Consider the following 21299-nt stretch of genomic DNA (forward strand, 5'->3'; position numbering starts at 1 on the left):
CTTTTGTTTTGATTTTATCTTGAATGTTCATACTTGTTCATAAGTTGTTCTTCATGATCATGTTACTTTTATCATAAAAATATTATATTTTGGTTTTAAGAATCATTATGATCATGGATATCCAAGATGAACACTCTGATTTTTTCTAAATTTTGGATCAAGCATAGTTATTTTGCAAGAACAAACATGAATATATATTTATCTAAATCTTATGATTCGTTGATCATCATAACTTATAAACTTTCTTTTAAATAAGATTATTTATAAAAATTTCTTTTATTTAAAATATTTTACAATAGATATAAAATACTTTATATCTGTGAATTAATAATTGAGTAAATTAATTATTGTTTATTTTATTTCAACATAACTACTATTAATATTTTTCTTTAAGAGAATTCATGCAAAACATTTAAGTTAATTAATTAATTATGTTACTTGGAAACAAATGTTTAATCATAAATTGTTATTAATATTATTATTTAATCTTAAATTAATAAGTTATAATTATTTGTCTATAAATCATTCTTCAACTAATAAACATCAAATGATTTATATAAACTTTATTCATTTTTGTTAAACTCATTAAAAATCCCTAAGTCCCCATTTACCATAAGTTAATTAACTTTATAATTCCGGTAGCTAGTCCTTGATTTTTGTATCTTTGTTATTATTTATAGTTTCGTGAGATTCAATTGCTTCGTTTGTTAACTCGCTTTCGGTTATTATTTCAAATTGTTTCCAATATCAAAGGTGAGTTTCTCACACCCCCTTTTTACCCTTTTTAACTATTTTGGGGGTAGCATATATATCCTATCAACAATTCAATTTCGTTTATTTATTATTACAAACTACAATTCGTTACATGGACTTGTGTGTTTACTTGCTTACTTGATCAAAGATTACGTGCTCATGGTTTCCTCATTAAGTATGATCATACGCCCCCCTATGCACTTAGGACCTCGATGTTATGAATGGAATAGGGACCCCCGATCCGAGTATGTTGGTTTTTACCAACAGAAAAGACACTTACTTGCGCTATTATCCGAGTATGTTGGTGCACAATCCCAACTGGAAAGGACCTTACTTGCACATTTATAGTTGTTCATGGAATTGTATGGTTTTTATATACTTGTATCAAAACTTGTGTGAACTCACCAACTATTCAATTAGTTGACTTTATTTTATATATATGCTACAGGTACCTTATTTAGAGATTGCTGCCGTGACGAGGACACTAGAACTTAGGTTATATTAATAAATGGACAAGTTGTTAATTGTTCTTGTATTTCCATTATATTTCTTGTTACAAACTTGTGTACTTGACGTTTAAATTAATTAATGATAATAGTGTCACTTAATAGTGTCACATGTGTTTTGGGCAATCTGTACGTCACACTCGGGCGTATTCCGCTTTAGCCGGGGTGTTACATTAAAGGTTCAAGGATCCCAAAATTGGTAATATCTATCCGATCATTTATTCATTTTTATTTTTTTCTTATTTAAGGATAACATATTCTTAATACTTGTGTTTTCCAAGTTTTAAGTAACAATGCAGGATGATTAGTAAGATATTCAATGATCAAGAGGTTGGCCACCTCTCCTTTATATTTAAGGTACTTTACTATTTTCCTTGGCCTAGCCCACGATTGGATATGACCCCCGATGGTCATATCCCCTAAGGTTTAAAGGTTTTCACCTTTCTTATTAATTAGAGTTTCTACACTCTCGCCTGGAGCACACGCTATCCAATGTATAGTCCGGGGCAGCGAGACCAGTACACGCTTAGTGGCTGACAATTTCGTTGTCTTCGGCTATATGGAGGATCCTACGATTTATGGTAGACGTACCATACCACCGGTTTATAACGTTTTCACGTTATCTCAAGACAAAGGTTTCTAACATTTTCATGTTAACTAAGGTTTTGGCGTTTTCACGTCACTCACGTTGGGCTAAATCCCGGTTTGGGCGAGTCCCCGGTTGACATCCGTATCCTTGGGCCAGTCCCCAGTTTGGGCTTGTCCCCAGTTTTTGGGCTTGTCCCTAGTTTAACACCAGTTTGGGCTTGTCCCCAGTTCACGGGCTTGTCCCCAGATTACACGGGCTTGTCCCCAGTTCACGGGCTTGTCCCCAGATTACACGAGCTTGTCACCAGTTTATTTTATGGGCTTGTCCCCCGTTTATTGAGTTTAATCCCAGATAATATCAAAAGTTATTTGCATCAGGTATCATAAACTAAATTCTGGGGGTCACCGAAGGATCAATACTTATGGATTCAAAATCCTTTAATTCAGTTTTTTAAGGATTGCAAAATGATCAATACTTATGGTAACTTAGGTCTAACCAGACCTTACGGTATGATTTATGTTTATCGGTTTACACTTATTTGATTTCAGTTTATATCTTTATAGAAATAAGGATTCATTATTTTTGATCCTGGTTTATTTTTATAAGGATTTAAGATCCTGGTTTATTTTTGCAAGGATATTCTATCCTAAACTTTTTACTCAAGATTATTTCTTAAAACTTTCAATAAAGCTAAAGCTTTATCAAACAAACTTTCAAAATAACAAGTAACAAGCAAATAGTCAAAATATGTCGTTTATTAAACTTACTAACAGTTTTAACCCGGACTTCACCGTTCAAAATATGGACCATCTATCCTGGTTAAACATATGTTACTAGATGTTCATGATTTGCAGGGAGAATAAGAGGAGGTGGATATATAGCCGGAAGGGAAGTTCCCAAGGAAACTCTATAGATATATGATAATTATATCTAGCTTGTCAAATCTCATTTGTTTTGCAGGAAGTTTTGAATTCAAAGGCAAAATGACAGTTGTGATCTTATATCAACCGGCATTTTGGGGGCAATTGTTAGGGCATGGAAATTTGACACTGTGGATACGTTATCCTGGCATATGTTCTTGGATCAGTTATCTTTAGTCAGATCCTGCCAGGATCAAGGATCCTCAGTATTAATTATTTACTAACGATTGTTTATCATGTGTAGTCTTATATTTGATAATTATAACGGCTCCAGGACCTGGTCTACCATATATTTCGTTACAAGGCACCTGCAGCACGTGGTCAAATGGCTGTAACACGTTTAGTGGGGGTAATGGCGGATTTATAGGACTTCTTGTTGAGTCACCAATAACTGAGTACTAAGGATATGTTATTCTTGAAGACGTGTCTGGATCAATTATCCTTCCGAAGAGTTCCAGAGCTATTGCAGGATTATGGATCCTCAGTATTTGGTGTTGTTAACGGTTGTTTCTTATATGAAGATTGATATTTATCAAGTGCAACGGCTCCAAGACTTATTCCATTTGATATCTCGCTAGTAAACTTATCAAACACGTGGTCAAAGTCGTGGATGAAGCTAGTGGGAGTAATGCCTTAAAAATAGGACATTAGTTATTATTATTTTTTTGTATATAACGAGATTATGATCAGCTAGGGTTACACACTTATTACCTCACACAATTTAGCAGCTCTCATAATTCTCTCCAACAACATACACACACACATAGCAACTATTGTAATTCTGATCATAATCTCCAACCCTTGTAACATCCATTTTTTATATTAATAAAGTGGTGATCGACAATTGTCACCCGGGGTTTTTTTCCTTTGATCTAAATAAGATCAAGGGGTTTTTCCTCGCAACAAATCGCTGTGTTCTTCCCAGTTTCGTTCATATAATCACTGTTACCGTTTTAGCACTAAACCTCACATAACAGATTTGGATACATTATCCTTAGCAGATTTTTGTCCAAAACAACAAGCATGTCGACGACATCATACTCTGATGAGGTTACTACTCTCCATGCTGTAACAGGTTCATATGTTTAATATTTATCATGTTTTATATTACTTACATGAAGAATTGATCAACAAGAAGTTGGATAAACATGCGATGGGGGTCGGTTGCATCTCATGAGTATTTTTATTTTTGGTAGTATATGTACGATGAAATCTTGATTGCACCCTAAAAGGTTTTGACACAGATACTATGATTATAATGACCCAAAAGAAAATTCGACTGTGGTTAATCATAAACTTTGACATCAATCATAAAGGAAAACTAGTTTAGAATTTGAAAATTTACAAACCAATAAAATTTAAAATATTCAAATATTTTTTAATTAAGATTTGGATCCATGTTTTTAATAAGGATAAGGTAGAATTATTTTTAGCTAACCCAGTTGGGAGGCAACGGGTTTTGAGCTAACATGGAGGAGAGACGATGATTTTTGAGCTAACATGGCGTAGAGATGACGATATTAGCTAATATGGCGGAGATGTGGCGAGATAAGAAACATATTTTCTTGATTTTCTAACGTAGAGGCGAAAAGGAGTTAGTAAAGGGACAAAAGAAGGATTTAAATTTTGGAAAAAAATATTTAGAATCTCTGTATAAAAATAAAACATTTTGAGAATTTTCCCAAACTTAGATCATGAAAGTAATAATTGACATTCAGGGGATTTTCCTTTAATATGTTGCGTATAATGCGTAGAGACTTTTAATTTATATAATGTTTTTTTCCAGTGGAATTTGATTATAGTTAGGGTGTGGTAATGAGTTTCCGATTTTTTTCACGACCAGCTAGTATGGGGAAATAGAGCTTCATCCGCATTAATTACATATAACGCCCTTATGTTCAAGTATATTGTTATTTATTTAGTTATTATTGAGTCTATTTGGGTTATGTTTTATCTCTTTTGAGGACGCACATGTTATGTTTTATCTATAATAGACTATCTCGAAAAGTGTTGTATCTCAAACGGGTCAATTTGAGTTATGTTTTCTCTCTTGACGGGTATATTCCAGTTATGTTTTATCTTTAACAGGACGAGCGTGCTATGTACTATCTCTAATGGGATGAACCCAGATCATTTATTAACTCTTAACGGGTCAAACTCAGGTTATGTATTATCTCTAATGGGTTGATTGGGTATGTTTTATCTCGAACCGATACCGACCAATTTCTATTTGTGTACGTCTTGGACGCACGATAAAAAAACGCATACATTGAACAGATATGACGCGAGGCGCCGAGGCATCCACTAGTTTTTTGTAATACTACTATTACATGTAACAAAATAGATGGCATGCTGCATGTCGATCATATATGTGACATGCAACCACAGTCAGTTCGACGCAATTTTAACCACAATTTTGCTCTAATATGTACGCTTAACTATGATCTTCTTCTCTCATTTACAGTTATTGTGCCCAAAACAATGGTGTTATTTAGGATATTTGTCTAAGGAGTTACAATTCCTATATGGACTATTAGGTTTGTTCTACCATGCAAATAAGTAGGGCTATCATTTTTATCCGCAACCCAAAACTTGAACTGCATAACTATTAACCCAAACCCAAAAGTGTACTCACGATACCTGAGCCTGGATATAACATACACAAGTACAACCGAACTAATACGAGTCGAATATTGAATATTTTTTAATGGGCTTCGGGTAAACCTAAATAACCTATTTGACTAAGTCTTCTATTCAATGATTATATCTTCTGCCTTAGTCTATTCAATGAATATGGCGGCCTATCAAATGATGAGTAATGAAACCAGTGGCGGACCCAGAAATTTATTTTATGAGGGCAGAATTTTTTCCCAAGTCGGTTGCTTATCGCATAATGACTAGCCAATTTCAAGCCGAGTCGGGGCACGTAATTAAAATAATAATGCTAAATTAAATTTCAATTATATAACAAAACTATATCAACCGTCACTAGATATCAATAACAAAAATACACCCGTACATTACTCTCAAGAAGTATATAAAACTAATTCTATAAACTATTACTTAACAAATACACACCAACACATGTAAGTTAAATATTAATATGTTTAAATTGTCTTAGTTTTTTTAAGATATACCTTTTCATATGAAAAAATAAAATTGAATAAAAATTTTATAACATTTCACTTTATAAACTACAAAAGTTATATTAAGGAAACAACTAAAAACCAAAAAGTTATTGAATTAAATTAACATATGAATATATAAATAAATCAAAAGTTAAAGAGACCCATTAGTTTTAAATCTTACCATCTTAATGGTTGTAAAGTGTAAATTATAAAAGCCAAAGGACCTTAGTGTGTTTCTCAAATCTTTAGTGATAGAATTAGAAAATACACTTATAAAAATAAATTAAAAATAATAAATCAACTTCATCTTTCTTTTTCACCTCTTCCTCCTGAACACCAAACAGAAGTTGCACACTTGTAGACATTAACCGCGGCCGAAAAAAATTTTGAAAATTTATTTTTTTTCCTTCTCTTTTCACCCAGATCCTCAGCCCCGTTTATGGAGGGCGGTGTTAAAATTTCATGGGGGCGGTGTCAATAAATCGCATATATACTTAAAGAAGATAAAATTTTAAGGTGGGCGGCCGCCCCCCTTCTCCACATACTAGGTCCGCCCCTTAATGATACGTAAAAAAATGTAAAGAAAAACGAGAAATCATGTTGGTTTTTAAATATTACGTGGTTCATGGAGAAAATTTTCATATTACATCATGATGGTATTATTATATAGCATGTTTTAGGGGAAAAAATATAAATCTCTCTCAATTTACCTTACATATAGATAAGGAAATATTTTTTATTCTACAACTATACATCTTTGACAAGAAAAACATGTCATCCTTGATCAGTGTTAACGTGATTCACTTTTGATTAGTGTTAACGTGATTTGTGATTGTGTATGATGGATTATGTAGTTTGTTATTTGCTTATGTAAGTTAAATTTAAAGATCATATATTTGCTTGAATTTTAGCATATTATATTTTTTTTTAGCTTTTTAGGCCAAACACTCGAAAACCTATTAACCCGTAATAAAAGCTGAACCTGAATAACCCTAACCCGGGAGAGATTAGGGTCAGGTATTAGTACTCAAAATAAATTTCTCAAACCCAAGAGGCTAAGATACCAGACCCGAAAAACCCGAAAGTACAACCCATATAACACCCCTACTAATAAAGTAATAAGGGATGTGAGAATTACCTAAGGTGATTCTTGCACAACATTGGGAACTAATAATCCTCGATCCCCCCCCCCCCCCCCCCCAAGGTCGTAGAATATTTGTAACATTCTATCCCTCATCCTAATCAATATTATATTTTTAATCCACCAAAAGTTTATAAATTTGTTTTTTTATATTATTGGAGTGAAGACTTCCTGATATAAGGTTATCTATCATTTAAGCACATTTAATTGTAAAGTTCTTTCATTCCTATCCATCACCCAAAACGCATTAGTGAAACACTGAAACATGAGATCTAGTATTCTTTATAAATCCGACACTTATCTTGTCCACCGTTGGATTTGTTTAGGATATTACAAGAACAACACATTGATTTATTGTTTATAAAGAATATAAATTATATATCCAAAGTTGAGAAAAGTAAGTGTTTTTTAATCATTGTAATGTCTGAGGTGACTACATAATTTAATTCGTTTGGGCCCTAATTATTAATATAAATTTTATTTGTCTTAATTTAAAGAAAGGTTAAAATTGTAAGTAATTGGTTTCGGACCAAACGAGAAGGTGAAGGAAGTCTCTCTCTATTTCTAGAGTGCGTATGCACATACGTAGCCACCGTAATCATTTTCCCTTCTTCACGTTGATGACTTTTAAATGGTTTCAATTTTTTTAACGGTTATTTAAATTACTTATAAGTTACTGATAAATTTGATTATTTTTATTTTATCCTCAAAATATAATCTGTCATAAGTGAGAAAATCCCCTAACCTAAGGTATTCGTGACCTTGACAATCACGTTTTGTTTGAAACGAATGGACTGAAGAGACAAACGAAACGAGTAGATCGTCGATCTTATAAAAGAGAAGTAAATGTCGAAAGATATCAAATATTTGTCATATCAACTGACAACGTACCTCCAAGGAAATGCCTTGGTTCTAGCTCACATGAAAGGAATAACATCCATAAAATATACGGAATTTAGTTTATTTTTTAATTATTCGTATGTTTTTAGTATATATATTTTTTTAAATTTTAGTGTATTAATATTTAATGAAATATTATTTATTTTATTGTTATTAAATTTAGGCAAGAATTTAAATAATAATAACAATAATTGAGTAATAACTGTAAATAAATATGAGGTGTTATACCACTACATCATTTTTGTCACACTATGAAGCAAAATGGTCTTTATGTTTTTCTTCTAGAATGGGTTCGAATCTCTAAAACCTCAAACTAATAATGGATTATTGAGATTCCGTCTCAAAGCTCGAATCAAGTATTGGTGATTGGTAATTGTAATGACTTACTGCGTAGTAAAAAGAGGTAAACCCTCGATTTACACATGAAAAACCTATAAGAGGGGGAGGGGGTGGTTTCATTTCCATCACCCATCACACCCAATGGGATGGTGACACCTCACCCCAACCAAATCCATCACATGTTATAAAATTTAGTAGGGGTGGTGGTGTGTTGTGAAAGGATTTTTTTTTTTTTTTTGCAACTTAAAAAATAAAAACAATATTTTACTAGAACATAATACAACTTCATCATCATTCTCATTCATTATTATCATACTCAGTATATCTCACCAATATCAAAGCTATGATAGGGTGTGAGTAGGGTAAGATGTAGACAGCCTTTTACATCTACATTTAAAATAAAGAGGCTGCTTCCGATAAGACCCTAGGCTCGATCGGAAAAATTAGAATTAAAAAATAAAAGTTACAATAAACGTCTACTCCTCGTCTGAATCCAAAAATTCCAAATCTAAATAACCTATAAGTTCAGCTATATCCCATCTCAACCGATGGTGAATATTGTCATCCCGCAAGTCTATTGCACATCATCGGGAACGGGAACTTGAGTAGAAGGATCCGGTACCCAATCTGGAGAAATTGCATGTCCATATTCTTTTATTAACATATTGTGTAATATGATGCATGCATACACGTAGCTAGAGATTGTGGGTTTTTTCATTGCACGAACCGGTCGACTAAGTATGCACCATCTACCCTTTAAAACATCGAAAGCTCTCTCGACATCTTTCTTTCCGATTCTTGCAACTTCTTGAACGCTTTTTCATTGTCCTCGACAGAAACGAAAAGGCGTTCACAAAAACAGTCAAAACCCGCCAACGGTAATATTCTTGGTTTAACCGCGTGATGGCCATCACGCACAAACCCCCATTACGCGTGATGGGGGCACCGACGGCGGTATTTGTGAGGCTATCACGCGTGATGGCCGACCACCACGCTCCACCCCGTCCCCTCTAAATTTAAAAGCTTTTTTGAACCCGTAAGGCGTATCCTGTATACACCTTAATTTTACATACCAATTAGATTCGTTAAGAAATGAAAGTTAGATAAAACTAAAAACATAAAAACATTTTTGGATAAATAAATTTGAAATGGATACATAAAATTCATAAGTTGCTTCAGTTAGACTGAGGGGTGTGGGGGCTTCAAAGGGGGCGCTAGAGCCCCTCCGCTCACGCCCCCAGGCGCTAGTACCACACCAAGGGGGCGCTAGAGGGGGCTCCAACACCACCCGTGATCATGGTAGCGGGAGAAGAGAGAGAGGATGTGGGGCGCTAGAGGGGCGCTACCCACACCAGGGGCCAGGGGCGCTAGCGGGGGCGCCAACACCCCCCTAATCCAGTTTCTCTCTCTGTCACACGTCAAATATTATTAGTTCTTGGCTCTGCTAGAGCCCCCACACCCCTTAGTCTTACACAAATGTTGGCGCTTTTACCCGACAATCCCCTCGTAAATTGTAATCGTACGTTAGCCGATCCTGTTCATATTTCGAAGTTGCAAATTCCAACATGACGTACAACTTTGATCTGCATATCTTACAAGTATTCACAGCAGACTAGCTTTTACAATAAAATATACAATAATTAATAATAATAAATGCCACATAACTCAGCAGTATCACTATATAAATCGTCCACGGAACAACTCAAACCATCCCAAAACCAAACTTGAAACTACAATCACATATTAATCTGTTCATCTAAAAATGGCCGACGAGGTGAAGTTGCATGGAGTAGACGGAAGTCCGTTCGTTTGCAGAGTGAAAATTGCTTTGAATATCAAGAAAATCGACTACAAATACGTCGTAGAAGATCTAAGCAACAAGAGTGCCGATCTTCTCAAATACAATCCTGTCCATAAAAAGGTGCCTGTGTTCGTACACAATGGAAACTCGGTCTCGGAGTCGCTTGTGATCGTTGAGTACATCGATGATGCTTGGAAAGCAGTTCCGATTTTGCCTCAAGATGCTTACGAGAAGGCTCAAGCTCGATTTTGGGCTAAGTTCATTGATGATAAGGTAATTGTTTTCATAATTTTATTATTTTTTTTAGAATTGAGCTATGGGAGTTGAAATGAATACGAATCGAATCAGGATCATGGCTTTTTCATTAAAGAAAGTATAGGATTCTGGCATTGAAATATGATAACACACCTTTTATAATTAATGTCACATATATACCTTATTATTTGAAAGTTTTCCTATATGCTCAATCAAAACAAAAGTAATGTATACTTTTTATTTGTATTTTGATCAACATCAACTATAATCAAGATGTTCATATCTGAAATTTGAAGTTTTAGAAAAAAGTTGGTAAAAAAATTGGGCTAAAAATTGTTAAATAAACTTTTTTTAAGTTAAAATATGGGGGCATAATGATCATTTGTTAATTGTTTTTTAATTAATTGGGTATATTCGATGTTGTAACTACTTTGTAAATATTATAATTTGCATCACTATATATGATTTTTAAAAGACCTTAAGCAACATAATTTTAATCAGAAAAGAAGAATGAATGCGATCTGAACATAATCAACACCTTAAAACATAATAAATGTACATTTTTACAAATGGGGATATTGATCTTTTTTTAATTACCTGATAACCATAACTTATTTTACATTTATTGTATTGTATGTTCAGTGCATTCCTGCATTATTCAAGGCCATTGGCAGCCATGGAGAGGAGCAAGCTGTTGCAGAAGCTCATGAACAACTGCAGTTTTTAGAAAACGAACTGAATGTCAAAGGTAAGAAGTTTTTTGGAGGTGGTGACATCAACCTGGTTGATATTGCTGCTACTTTCATAGCATACTGGGTCGGAGCAGCTGAAGAAGCATTAGGAATAAAGCTGGTGAGCAAAGACAAGTTCCCAAAAATAAAAGAATGGGATGGTAACTATATTAACAGTCAAGTTGTCAAGGATGGTCTGCCTCCAAGGGAAATTCTGGTTGCTTTCTTCAAGAAGCGGTTTGGTAATGCGTAATAATTTTGTTTTGAGAATAAAGTTTGGTGTTTGAATAAGCAGACCAGAATAAAGTTGCATGTAATGTTACAAGTAACCTTTTCGATGTTTTGACATTTTGTTGAAGCTACAATGCCTGATTTTGTTTTGTAGTTTTGTTTTGCTTATAATGAATAAAATGTTTGATTTTATGTCAGAAATTTGATATTAAGGGTCCTTATACCTTATTTAAGGCATAAGGTATAAGTTACAATGTTGTAACTTATATCTTATACACTCACAAAACCCAACTTTCTCAAACACCTTATAACTTATAGCACATAAGTTATAAGCTATAGGAGCAAAAATAAGGAATCCCAAACAACCCCTAAATATTTACTAAAAGTGTTACAAAGATTAAATCTAACTATATCTAAATATACTATTAAAGCAATAGACTTCATGTCAAAATCCCCCTTCCTATTGGTTGTTCACTAGAGTTTTCATGTATATCAATAGTTTCTCCATTTTTCATCTTAATTAAATAAATCAATAATAAATTAAAATAAGATTAATCAATTATCTTAAAGTATTTTCTTTCATCTTTAATTTAATGTTTAATTTTGAATTTGAATTTTGAATCTTTTTCAATTATGTTTCTACTTAATAATTATAATTAATAATTAATTATGATTTATTTATTATGTATACTATAAGTATAAATATGTTTTGAAACTAATTTTATGTTATTATTTTTGATTGATGATTGATTTTATTCACACTCTTTGTTTCTTCTCAGCAGGTTTAATAGTTTTTAGATAATATATAATTTAAATAATTAATATATATTTCATCAATAGGATTCAATATAAAGAGAATATGAATTTAACTTTAGTATAATTGGTTCTACTATTATATTTAAAAAAAATTATCAAATTGACCGGTTTGTACCATTATCGTAAAATTTAGGAAAGAATCACCCCTTTGGTTAAGGAAATTGGTTAAGGAAATTGTATAATTACGGAATTTCTAAATTTGAATTAATTATTGTAGCTTATTTGATTATTTGATTAAGTATATGATTTAGTATCATTAATTTTTACTATAATTACGGATGATCAGTCAATCGGTTAAGTAATCATTATTTTACATAAATTTTACATAAATATAAAATTAGAACTAATAAATTTTACGTAAATATATAATTAAATGTTGATTTTATAACTTTCAATCATATGATTCAGTACTTCATTATATAAAAATTTATTGTAATTTTATATATTATAGACATTGTTATTTTATAAATTACATATACGGTGTTATAGTTGATAATTAATTATAATTTTATAAATAAATAAATTACTAATTTATATTTTTACATTAGTAAGTTTATTTCCGTTTGTTTAAATATAGTCAGCATTTAAATTTAAATTAAATAATATTATATTTATAATAATCTAAATTTGGAACATTACATTTTAGTAAATTCAAAATTTGAAAATCCATTAATCCTAATTCCTTACTTATCGTTCTTACTCTAAGTTTTTTTAAATTTTTTGAAATTCTCTAATTATTTGTTTCTAATCAATTCACTGTATACCTTCCTTCTATAATTTAGTCAACCATAATTCAATCCGTATAAATAGTTAAGTTTCATAAGGTAATTCTTACACCTTCAAACTCTCTTTAGCAAACACCATTAGCTTTGCGTCTAAGGTTTTTATTTTGTGCTGTTTTCATATCGTCCATTCTTTTTTAGTTTAAAAGTGTTATTATTCTTAAATGAATTTTTTATTTTTTTGAATTTTTCACCTCTAGAAAGAAGATCTCAATTTTTGAATTAGTAAATTATATTTCTACATTAATAAGTTTAATTTCGTATTTAAATATAGTATAGATTTAATTTATGAACAATACATTTTAGTAATTGAAATTTTAAAAAATAATTAATCCTAATTCCCTAATTTTTGTCCTTATTTTAAGTTAATTTAGTTTCCCTAATTTTTTGTTTCTAATTACAATAGGAATTTCGTGTATAAATACCTAACATTCATACGGTAATTCTTACACTAACAAATCCCTAACCATTTTAATCTCTCTCTCTCTCTCGGCTTATTCCTCAACCGTCTCCTATATTCCGGTAATGGCCAATTTTGTTATACGTTTTTCCTGTAAGGTTCTATTGTTTCAGGTAAGATTTCCGGCAATGTTTTATATTTATTTTAATTGCTATATAATTTTTTTATAATCTCTTTAGGTTGTAAATCAAAATCCAAGATTGAATTAATATGTTGAAGTTATTACGGTTTTCCGGTAATGTTTTATATTTATTTTAATTTTTATATTACTTTGTTATAATATCTTTAGATTCTATATCAAAATCCAAGATTAAGCTGATAATTTTCCGTTTTTGATTGTATTTATATTAATATTTATATGATTTTTTCTTATAATCTTTTTAGGTTATTTATCAAAATCGAAGATTCAATGGTCATGTTCACTATTTCGTTTTTTCCGGTAACGCGATTCAAATTTTCCGGTTGTAAGTTATAACATCAATTTTACATTTTTTCACATGATTCAAATCTTCCATAATTTGTAATATATTTATTATGTGATATTAATATTAATATTTAATTTTATCATTTCAGGTTATTGTCCCCAACTTGGTATAGCTAATTTCATGGATTGAGAATTGTTGGATAAGATATCTTTTATTTTTGTTTAATATTGATTTATATTTATGTTAGTATTCATGTATTTATTTATTTTTCACAATTTATGTAATTTAATTGATTATTATATAATCCTGAAATTAAATTTAGTTGATTATTCTATAATCTATTAAATTATCTATAGTAAGATAATCAATCTTATATTGTTGTTGGTCAAATTCCAATTATATTGAATATGTTTAAATAACATTTACACATTTGATTATATTGAATAGGTTTAAATAACAACAATTTGAATAAATTAACGATTTGACTCAATTTGACCATTTATATTGAATAGGTTTAAATAAAATTTACATATTTAAACATAATTCTCATTCCTAATTTGACTAATTTTTTTAACCCTTTTTAGTTTTTTGAATACCATCCATAAATATAAACTCATTTCATAATTATTCAATATTCATGCATTAAATAAAAAAAATATTAGTTTCTTCTAAATATTTCAAGTTATTGTGAATTTAATGTCAATTTCAACTAAATTCCTTAAGTGAATAATAAAAATTATTTATTTGAACCATTTTGATATTCGAATTCTTGACCACTTACAAAAATAGGTTATATAGTTAATAATCCGGTCCTCACGTACATTATAGAATCTTTAATACATTTGACCAATTTAATATGTCTTTATTATAATTTTTTAATTACCGTGTTTTAATTAAGGTAACCAATAAATTATTATTGTTAATTAATTAATGTATTTACGTTTTTATAAAGATTCTTATAATACGTGTTTTAGTTAGGTTATGTGATATAATGTTTTAAACACGATTAATTACAATATAATTAAATTTGATATGTTTAAATCCACACCATATTTCAAGCTAGAGAATAAAATTAGTAATGTACAAGAATAAGTTAGTAATTGATATTTATTACCATTAATATAATTAATCATATCAATTAAACGAATTTTGGTAACTGGTATGAATTGTCAATTCCAATACATCTAAATTAGACCTAGTTAACAATAACATAAATAATTAAGCCTAGAATATAACTTTGTTTAGCTTTATAAAAAAATAATGTATACTAATTAAGCCTATATATTAAAATAATTTTTACTAGAGACGGGATATGAAATTGAAAATTTTAATTGAGTCAACTAATTAAAAGTAAATGTATAAACTAACTTCAAATGATGTTTATTATACGGGATATGATACAATTAATTAAGCCTATGTATATACTATATTTCTTTATTAAAATGATGTTTACTAAAGAAGGGATAATTTACTTTATGATAAATCATTTAATAGTTTTCTTAATTTACTTTATGATTGTGACAATCGTCAATTCCAGGTTAACTCCGTTAACTCAACTCCGTCAATTCAAACTTTAAGATCGTTGAATCTATAACGCACACTTCATTACATTTAAACTAGGGTTTAAATGACGCTTAACACTCACTACATGGGTAGTCTTTCGGGATTTGCACCGAAACGCAAACGAGTTGACGCAAACGATTGATAAATAAACGACAAACGTAAAAACAATAATTATATGATTATTATGTGTTAGGATTATGTGCTATGTGATAATACTATGGTCATGTTAACTTATTGTCCAAGTATGATGGAATGTTCTAGAAAAACAACACTTGAAAGTAGAAGGACTAGAGTGTAACTTGTTTGCTTATAAATATATCCTAAACTAAACCCTAACCTATTATTATTATTCCTTCCAAATCCCGATCGGAGCTCTCACCTCCCCTCTCCAAGGCTGCCGTCACTTTCATACACACATACAAACCCTAATCAAGTGTTTAATCCAAGAACTAGGTGCTAGGAAGGTATAATTGATCATCCTTTACCTTCTTGTTGTTTAATTTTGATGTTTAATGGGTTAATTAAGAACCCTAGGCAGCCGATTTTGATAAGTATGTATGAGTTAACATGATGGTTGTTGAATTCATGATGATTGATAAACTAGATTGATATTGATACATGATTGATTGTTGTTCTTGATTTGAATTAAAACACAAACCCTAATCTTGTATGTATGGTGTGATTGATATGCATGGATAGTAGTTATAGTGTCTAGAGGGTTATATGGATGCATAATAGTTCATAGATTGTTATTTTGTTGAGTTTTGATGTGAACAGATTCTGGACAGAATGTATATACGATGTTTAACTGACTGTAACGAAGTGTAAACGTGAAAATTGATTGAAATTGTGGGTACTGCAGTAAACTAGGTTGAGTCTAGTTTCTATAAAGTATAAATTCGTAATTTTTGGATAAGTGGAAGTATACTTTTATGATTTTACAAAAACGTGATGCAAAGCTGAGCTGTTAGACCTGCTGTTAGGTTATATTGTAAATTCTATATCTCATGAACTACGAGGCCAATTGGGTTGGTTCCACTTCTGGAAGTTGACTCACTGAGTTAGGAACCAAACCCAAGTGGTCTTGCATTTATTGGATTTTTCGTTTACCGGGAATTGCAAATAACATTCTGTTGTGCATGAATCTGACTGATATGAGTTTACTGTAGTGTTTTGATCATTATGAGAAATCTATATGGAATAAAAATAATATAAAATATGTTCTGGAAACCTAAGACATGTATGTTTCAGTGGTGATTTTTGGTGAATTAATTGAGATGATATGATCGGTGAAATAGTACAATCTTTCAAGTAGAAATTCTGTCACAATGAAACTAGCTGCTGAGTTGTGTAGGAATGCATGAAATATGATAGTTTTTATATAATTGTTGTATTTTGACCAAAATACCCTTGCGGGGAATAGTTGCTAGTTTGATTGCCATGAATTGACCAAATTGCCCTTATGGGGAATAATGGTTAGTTAGTCTTTGTTTGTTGACCAAAATGCCCTTACGGGAATAATTGCTTGTAAGTACGTTATTAATACATGACACGAAAGTAATTGCTCACTCGTGTATCGTATCACAATTGTACTTGTTTAAATCACACACGGTTCACAAACGAAACACGAAACATGATACGTGCATAGGTATTATGTGCCGAGTCTAGAGACTCGTTAAACGTTCCGATACTTAGAAAATCTCTTTGTTATTTTAGAACGCTAGAGAGTTTTCTACGACGCGCATCACTCGGTGATCTAATTTGGAATATTCTTCGCAAACAGTGAGTTCACTTACCCCGCTCTTTGAACTGTTTTCAAACGTTTTTCACTTGGGGGAGATAACATACTCCGATAAACGCATTTTTGAGATAAACACATATTTAAGATTTTGTTATAAATTATATATATCACTTGTAGAGGCTAAGCGGCACGTAACCCTTGAAGTCCCACGCATCGAACCGGTTAATATTTGGAATAGCGAGTCACTGTTGAGTAGTACTACTGGGTTTGACAAACCCCACCCGACGCTAAGCTCAACTGGAGGTTGAGTGGGTGTAATTTTGGCTAACACTTACCATGGTCTGGGTTGACCTGGTGACGGGCACTTGATAAACAGTCAGCTTCGGTCTCGAACCACTTAGTAATACTTGTTGTATAGATTAGCTACCTATCGATATATAATTTGACATAACATTATCTGGTAACACTTAAACGCTGTAACGTGGTTACACACTTAAACGCTGTAACGTGGTTACACACTTAAACGCTGTAACGTGGTTACACACTTAAACGCCGTAACGTGGTTACGCAAAACATTTAAACGCCGTAACGTGGTTACGCAAAACTTTTAAACGCCGTAACGTGGTTACGCAAAACACTTAACGAAAACGCTGAACTCAAACGCTAAACGATTTATCTTATATAACTTGTGAACTCACCAACCTCGTGTTGACCCCTTTTAGTATGTTATTCTCAGGTAGCCGAGGCGGGGCGCGCGGTTTAGGAGCATGCATTAATTGTTAAACATCTTACTCTGCAAACTTAATTTTAACATTTACATTTGGTTTTAAGTCGTCCTGCGTGACGCAACTTTTGAATTAAGGTTTTACGCTTCCGCACTTATTTTTCATTTAAACGTTTTCTTGGGTTTGGTTATAACTAATGATTCCGATCCTGCCAGTTCACACCCTCTGACGGTAAAACTCCGTTAGTTGATTTTGAGGGTGTGACAGATTGGTATCAGAGCCATTGGTTATAGCGAACTAGAAGCTGCATGCATACTAGACTATAACCGCGACGACCCATTAGTTATAATGATACGCACTGCATAGGTTTGTGTAGTCTTGAAATCTTATTTCCTTATCTCCTTCACTCATACGCGCGCATATACCCGGCTTACCTGTAGGAATGTCGACGCCACCCTCATCATCATCCGATTCGATGATGCATGCTCACGGGAAGGAACCGCAGTTACCTACTGCCTCGCCACCCCGTGTAGTCCCGGAACTCGAAGCTCCTGCACCAAAGAGGTACCGCCTATCCGGAGGCTTGTATGACAACAACGTTAGCTGGGAATGGTACCCCAACATGATCAGACGTATGGTCTACCGTGAACAAGTTCCCCCATTGCCTCACCCGAACCACCCTGCTTACCCTAACACTCTACCACCTATAACCGAACCTGTAGAGCGAGTTCTCGCAGCTGTCGTTTCTTGTTTGGAGCGTGATGTGGGTTACATGCGCTACACTAGAGAAAATGTTGCCAGACTGTTTAAAGATGGAACCGAGACTCAGGAGGAGATTGCCCGCATGGCAGCGGCAATGAAAGAAATGCAAGAGACTAGTGAGCAACAAACCAAGGTTATGATGAAGATGCAAGCCGAGATGATAGACTTGCAAGAGCAACTCCAAGAAGCAAGGACCCGAACCGAAATAGCCTTAGAACGTTGTGATATCCTACAAATGCAGATTGCTCAGAACGCAGCCGACCCTGAGGCAGAGCCTGAGGCCGAGCCTGGGGCAGAGCCTGAAGTAGAACCTGAAGAAGATCCCGAAGAGGAGCCTGATGTAGAACCTGAAGAAGATCCCGAAGAGGAGCCTGAGGAGGATCCCGAGGAAGATCCCGAAGAGGAGCCCGAGGAGGAACCTGAAGAAGAACCGGAGGAGGAACCAGCTAAGGAGGAGGCACATTCAGAGGTGTCCTCAGATGACGACATCTAGTGAGGATGACACTTAGATGGAGGGGTTGTCTCCATCCGAACTATTATTTTTCTATAATTTTAAGGATTGATTGGAAATACTTTGTAGAGAATACAATGGTTTTAATCATGAATTTTTAATTAGACTAATAAGTGGCAGTGATGTGTCCGCGGATGGTGGATCCGCCGAGCAAGAGAATAGAGATGTACATTGATGGGTTAGCACCACAGATTCAGGGTATGGTGACGTCTTCCAGACCAGCCACGATCCAACAAGCGATCCGTTTGGCTCACAAACTGACGGATCAGGCTGTGACCCAGGGTGCGTTACCACCGAGGGGTTCGACTGTTAAAGCCCGTGACAACCCGAGTAATGACCACGTCAGCAACAGTAACAACAACAGCAACCCGAACAGCGGGAAGAGAAAGTTCGACAACACCAGATCTTCATCCTCGAACCTCCCACCGCAACAACACTACCGTAAACCCGAGTTCACCCGGAGCTTTAACACTCAGAATCACAACAACAACAACTCCAACAACAACGGTAGCGGGCAGGTTTCGAGCGGATATGCTGGGAAGTATCCAAAGTGCAACAGGTGCAACTATCATCATGTTGGCCAGTGTGACCGTGTCAAGTGTCAAAGATGCGGAAAGATAGGTCACCAAGCGAAAGAATGTAGAGGAGACCTTGCGGCAAAGGGTGCTCCTAAGCAACCGATGACGACTAAGGGATGTTTTGAATGTGGACAGGAAGGTCATTTCCGGAAGGATTGCCCCAAGCTGAAACATAATGACAACAATGGGGGCAATGGAAGTGGCAGTAACGGTGGAGGAAATGGCAAAGGAAGAGCGTTTGTGATTGGATCGGGTCAAGCCCGCAATGATCCGCATGTGGTGTCCGGTAAGTTCCCTGTAAACGATTATTTTGCTTCTATTTTGTTTGACACTGGAGCTGATAGGAGTTTTGTGTCGAAAGCCTTTAGCCAACTTTTAGACCTTACTCCAACCCCGTTAGACGCTAAGTTTCCTGTTGAATTAGCTAATGGTAAAACTGTAGTAACAACTCATATACTTGCGGGATGTAAGTTGAAACTGTCAGGTCATATTTTTGACATCGACCTTATTCCTTTTACGCTTAGTAGTTTCGATGTCGTTGTCGGCATGGACTGGTTATCCGAGAACCGAGCGGAGATTATATGCCATGATGAAATAGTCCATATTACCACCCCTTCCGGCGAGATCATTTCGGTCCGAGGCGAGAGAAGCGGCATGACCAACAGCATCATCACCCTTATGAAAGCACAGAAGTATCTACGAAAGGGTCATCCGGCAATTTTGGCGCAGATTGTTGAGAAACCCGCGGAGGAGAAACGAATTGAAGACATACCGGTTGTGCGAGACTTTCCGGAAGTTTTCCCGGAGGATTTGCCCGGACTCCCTCCTATTCGTCAAGTCGAATTCCAAATCGAGTTGACACCCGGTGCAGCACCCATAGCACGAGCCCCGTATCGGCTCGCACCGGCGGAACTTCAGGAGTTGTCCACCCAGTTGCAAGATTTGTTGGATAAAGGTTTTATCCGACCTAGCTCATCGCCATGGGGAGCCCCTGTCTTGTTTGTCCGAAAGAAAGACGGGACTTTCCGAATGTGCATCGACTACCGGGAATTGAACAAGGTGACGGTCAAGAACCGTTATCCTTTACCCCGAATTGATGATTTATTTGACCAGCTTCAGGGATCGAGTTACTACTCGAAGATCGATCTACGATCCGGTTACCACCAGTTGAGAGTGCGCGAAGAAGATATTTCAAAGACGGCTTTCAGAACACGGTATGGTCACTACGAGTTCTCGGTTATGCCTTTTGGCCTAACCAACGCGCCAGCCGTATTTATGGATCTCATGAATCGAGTATGCAAGGCGTACCTCGACAAGTTCGTGATTGTTTTCATCGATGATATTCTTGTCTACTCCAAGAACGAGACTGACCACGAAGAGCACTTAAGGATAATTCTGGAACTACTGAAGAAGGAACAACTGTATGCTAAAGTCTCGAAATGTGAATTTTGGCTTCGCGAGGTTCACTTTTTAGGACATGTGATCAACGAGAATGGTATCCATGTCGATCCCGGTAAGGTAGAGGCCATCAAAAACTGGGAAGCACCTAAGACTCCGACTGAAGTGCGACAATTCCTAGGACTGGCCGGCTACTATCGGCGTTTCATCGAGGGATTTTCAAAGATTGCTCAACCCCTCACCG

The 21299-nt window shown here is 34.2% G+C and overlaps 1 protein-coding gene across 1 annotated transcript; it reads left to right on the forward strand.

Annotated features, from left to right (window-relative positions):
• Positions 1 to 9768: 9768 nt before the first annotated feature.
• Positions 9769 to 11316, forward strand: LOC143615639 (putative glutathione S-transferase). The gene is made up of 2 exons (XM_077088718.1): positions 9769 to 10350; positions 10975 to 11316. Exons 1-2 carry the CDS (start codon positions 10039 to 10041, stop codon positions 11314 to 11316), a joined length of 654 nt encoding a protein of 217 aa, XP_076944833.1. The 5' UTR covers positions 9769 to 10038.
• Positions 11317 to 21299: the final 9983 nt, after the last annotated feature.

Source organism: Bidens hawaiensis, unplaced genomic scaffold (genome assembly GCF_021521415.1).
Source record: "Bidens hawaiensis isolate Kalapana, Puna unplaced genomic scaffold, B.hawaiensis_p1.1 tig00043657_1, whole genome shotgun sequence".
Lineage (NCBI taxonomy): Eukaryota > Viridiplantae > Streptophyta > Magnoliopsida > Asterales > Asteraceae > Bidens > Bidens hawaiensis.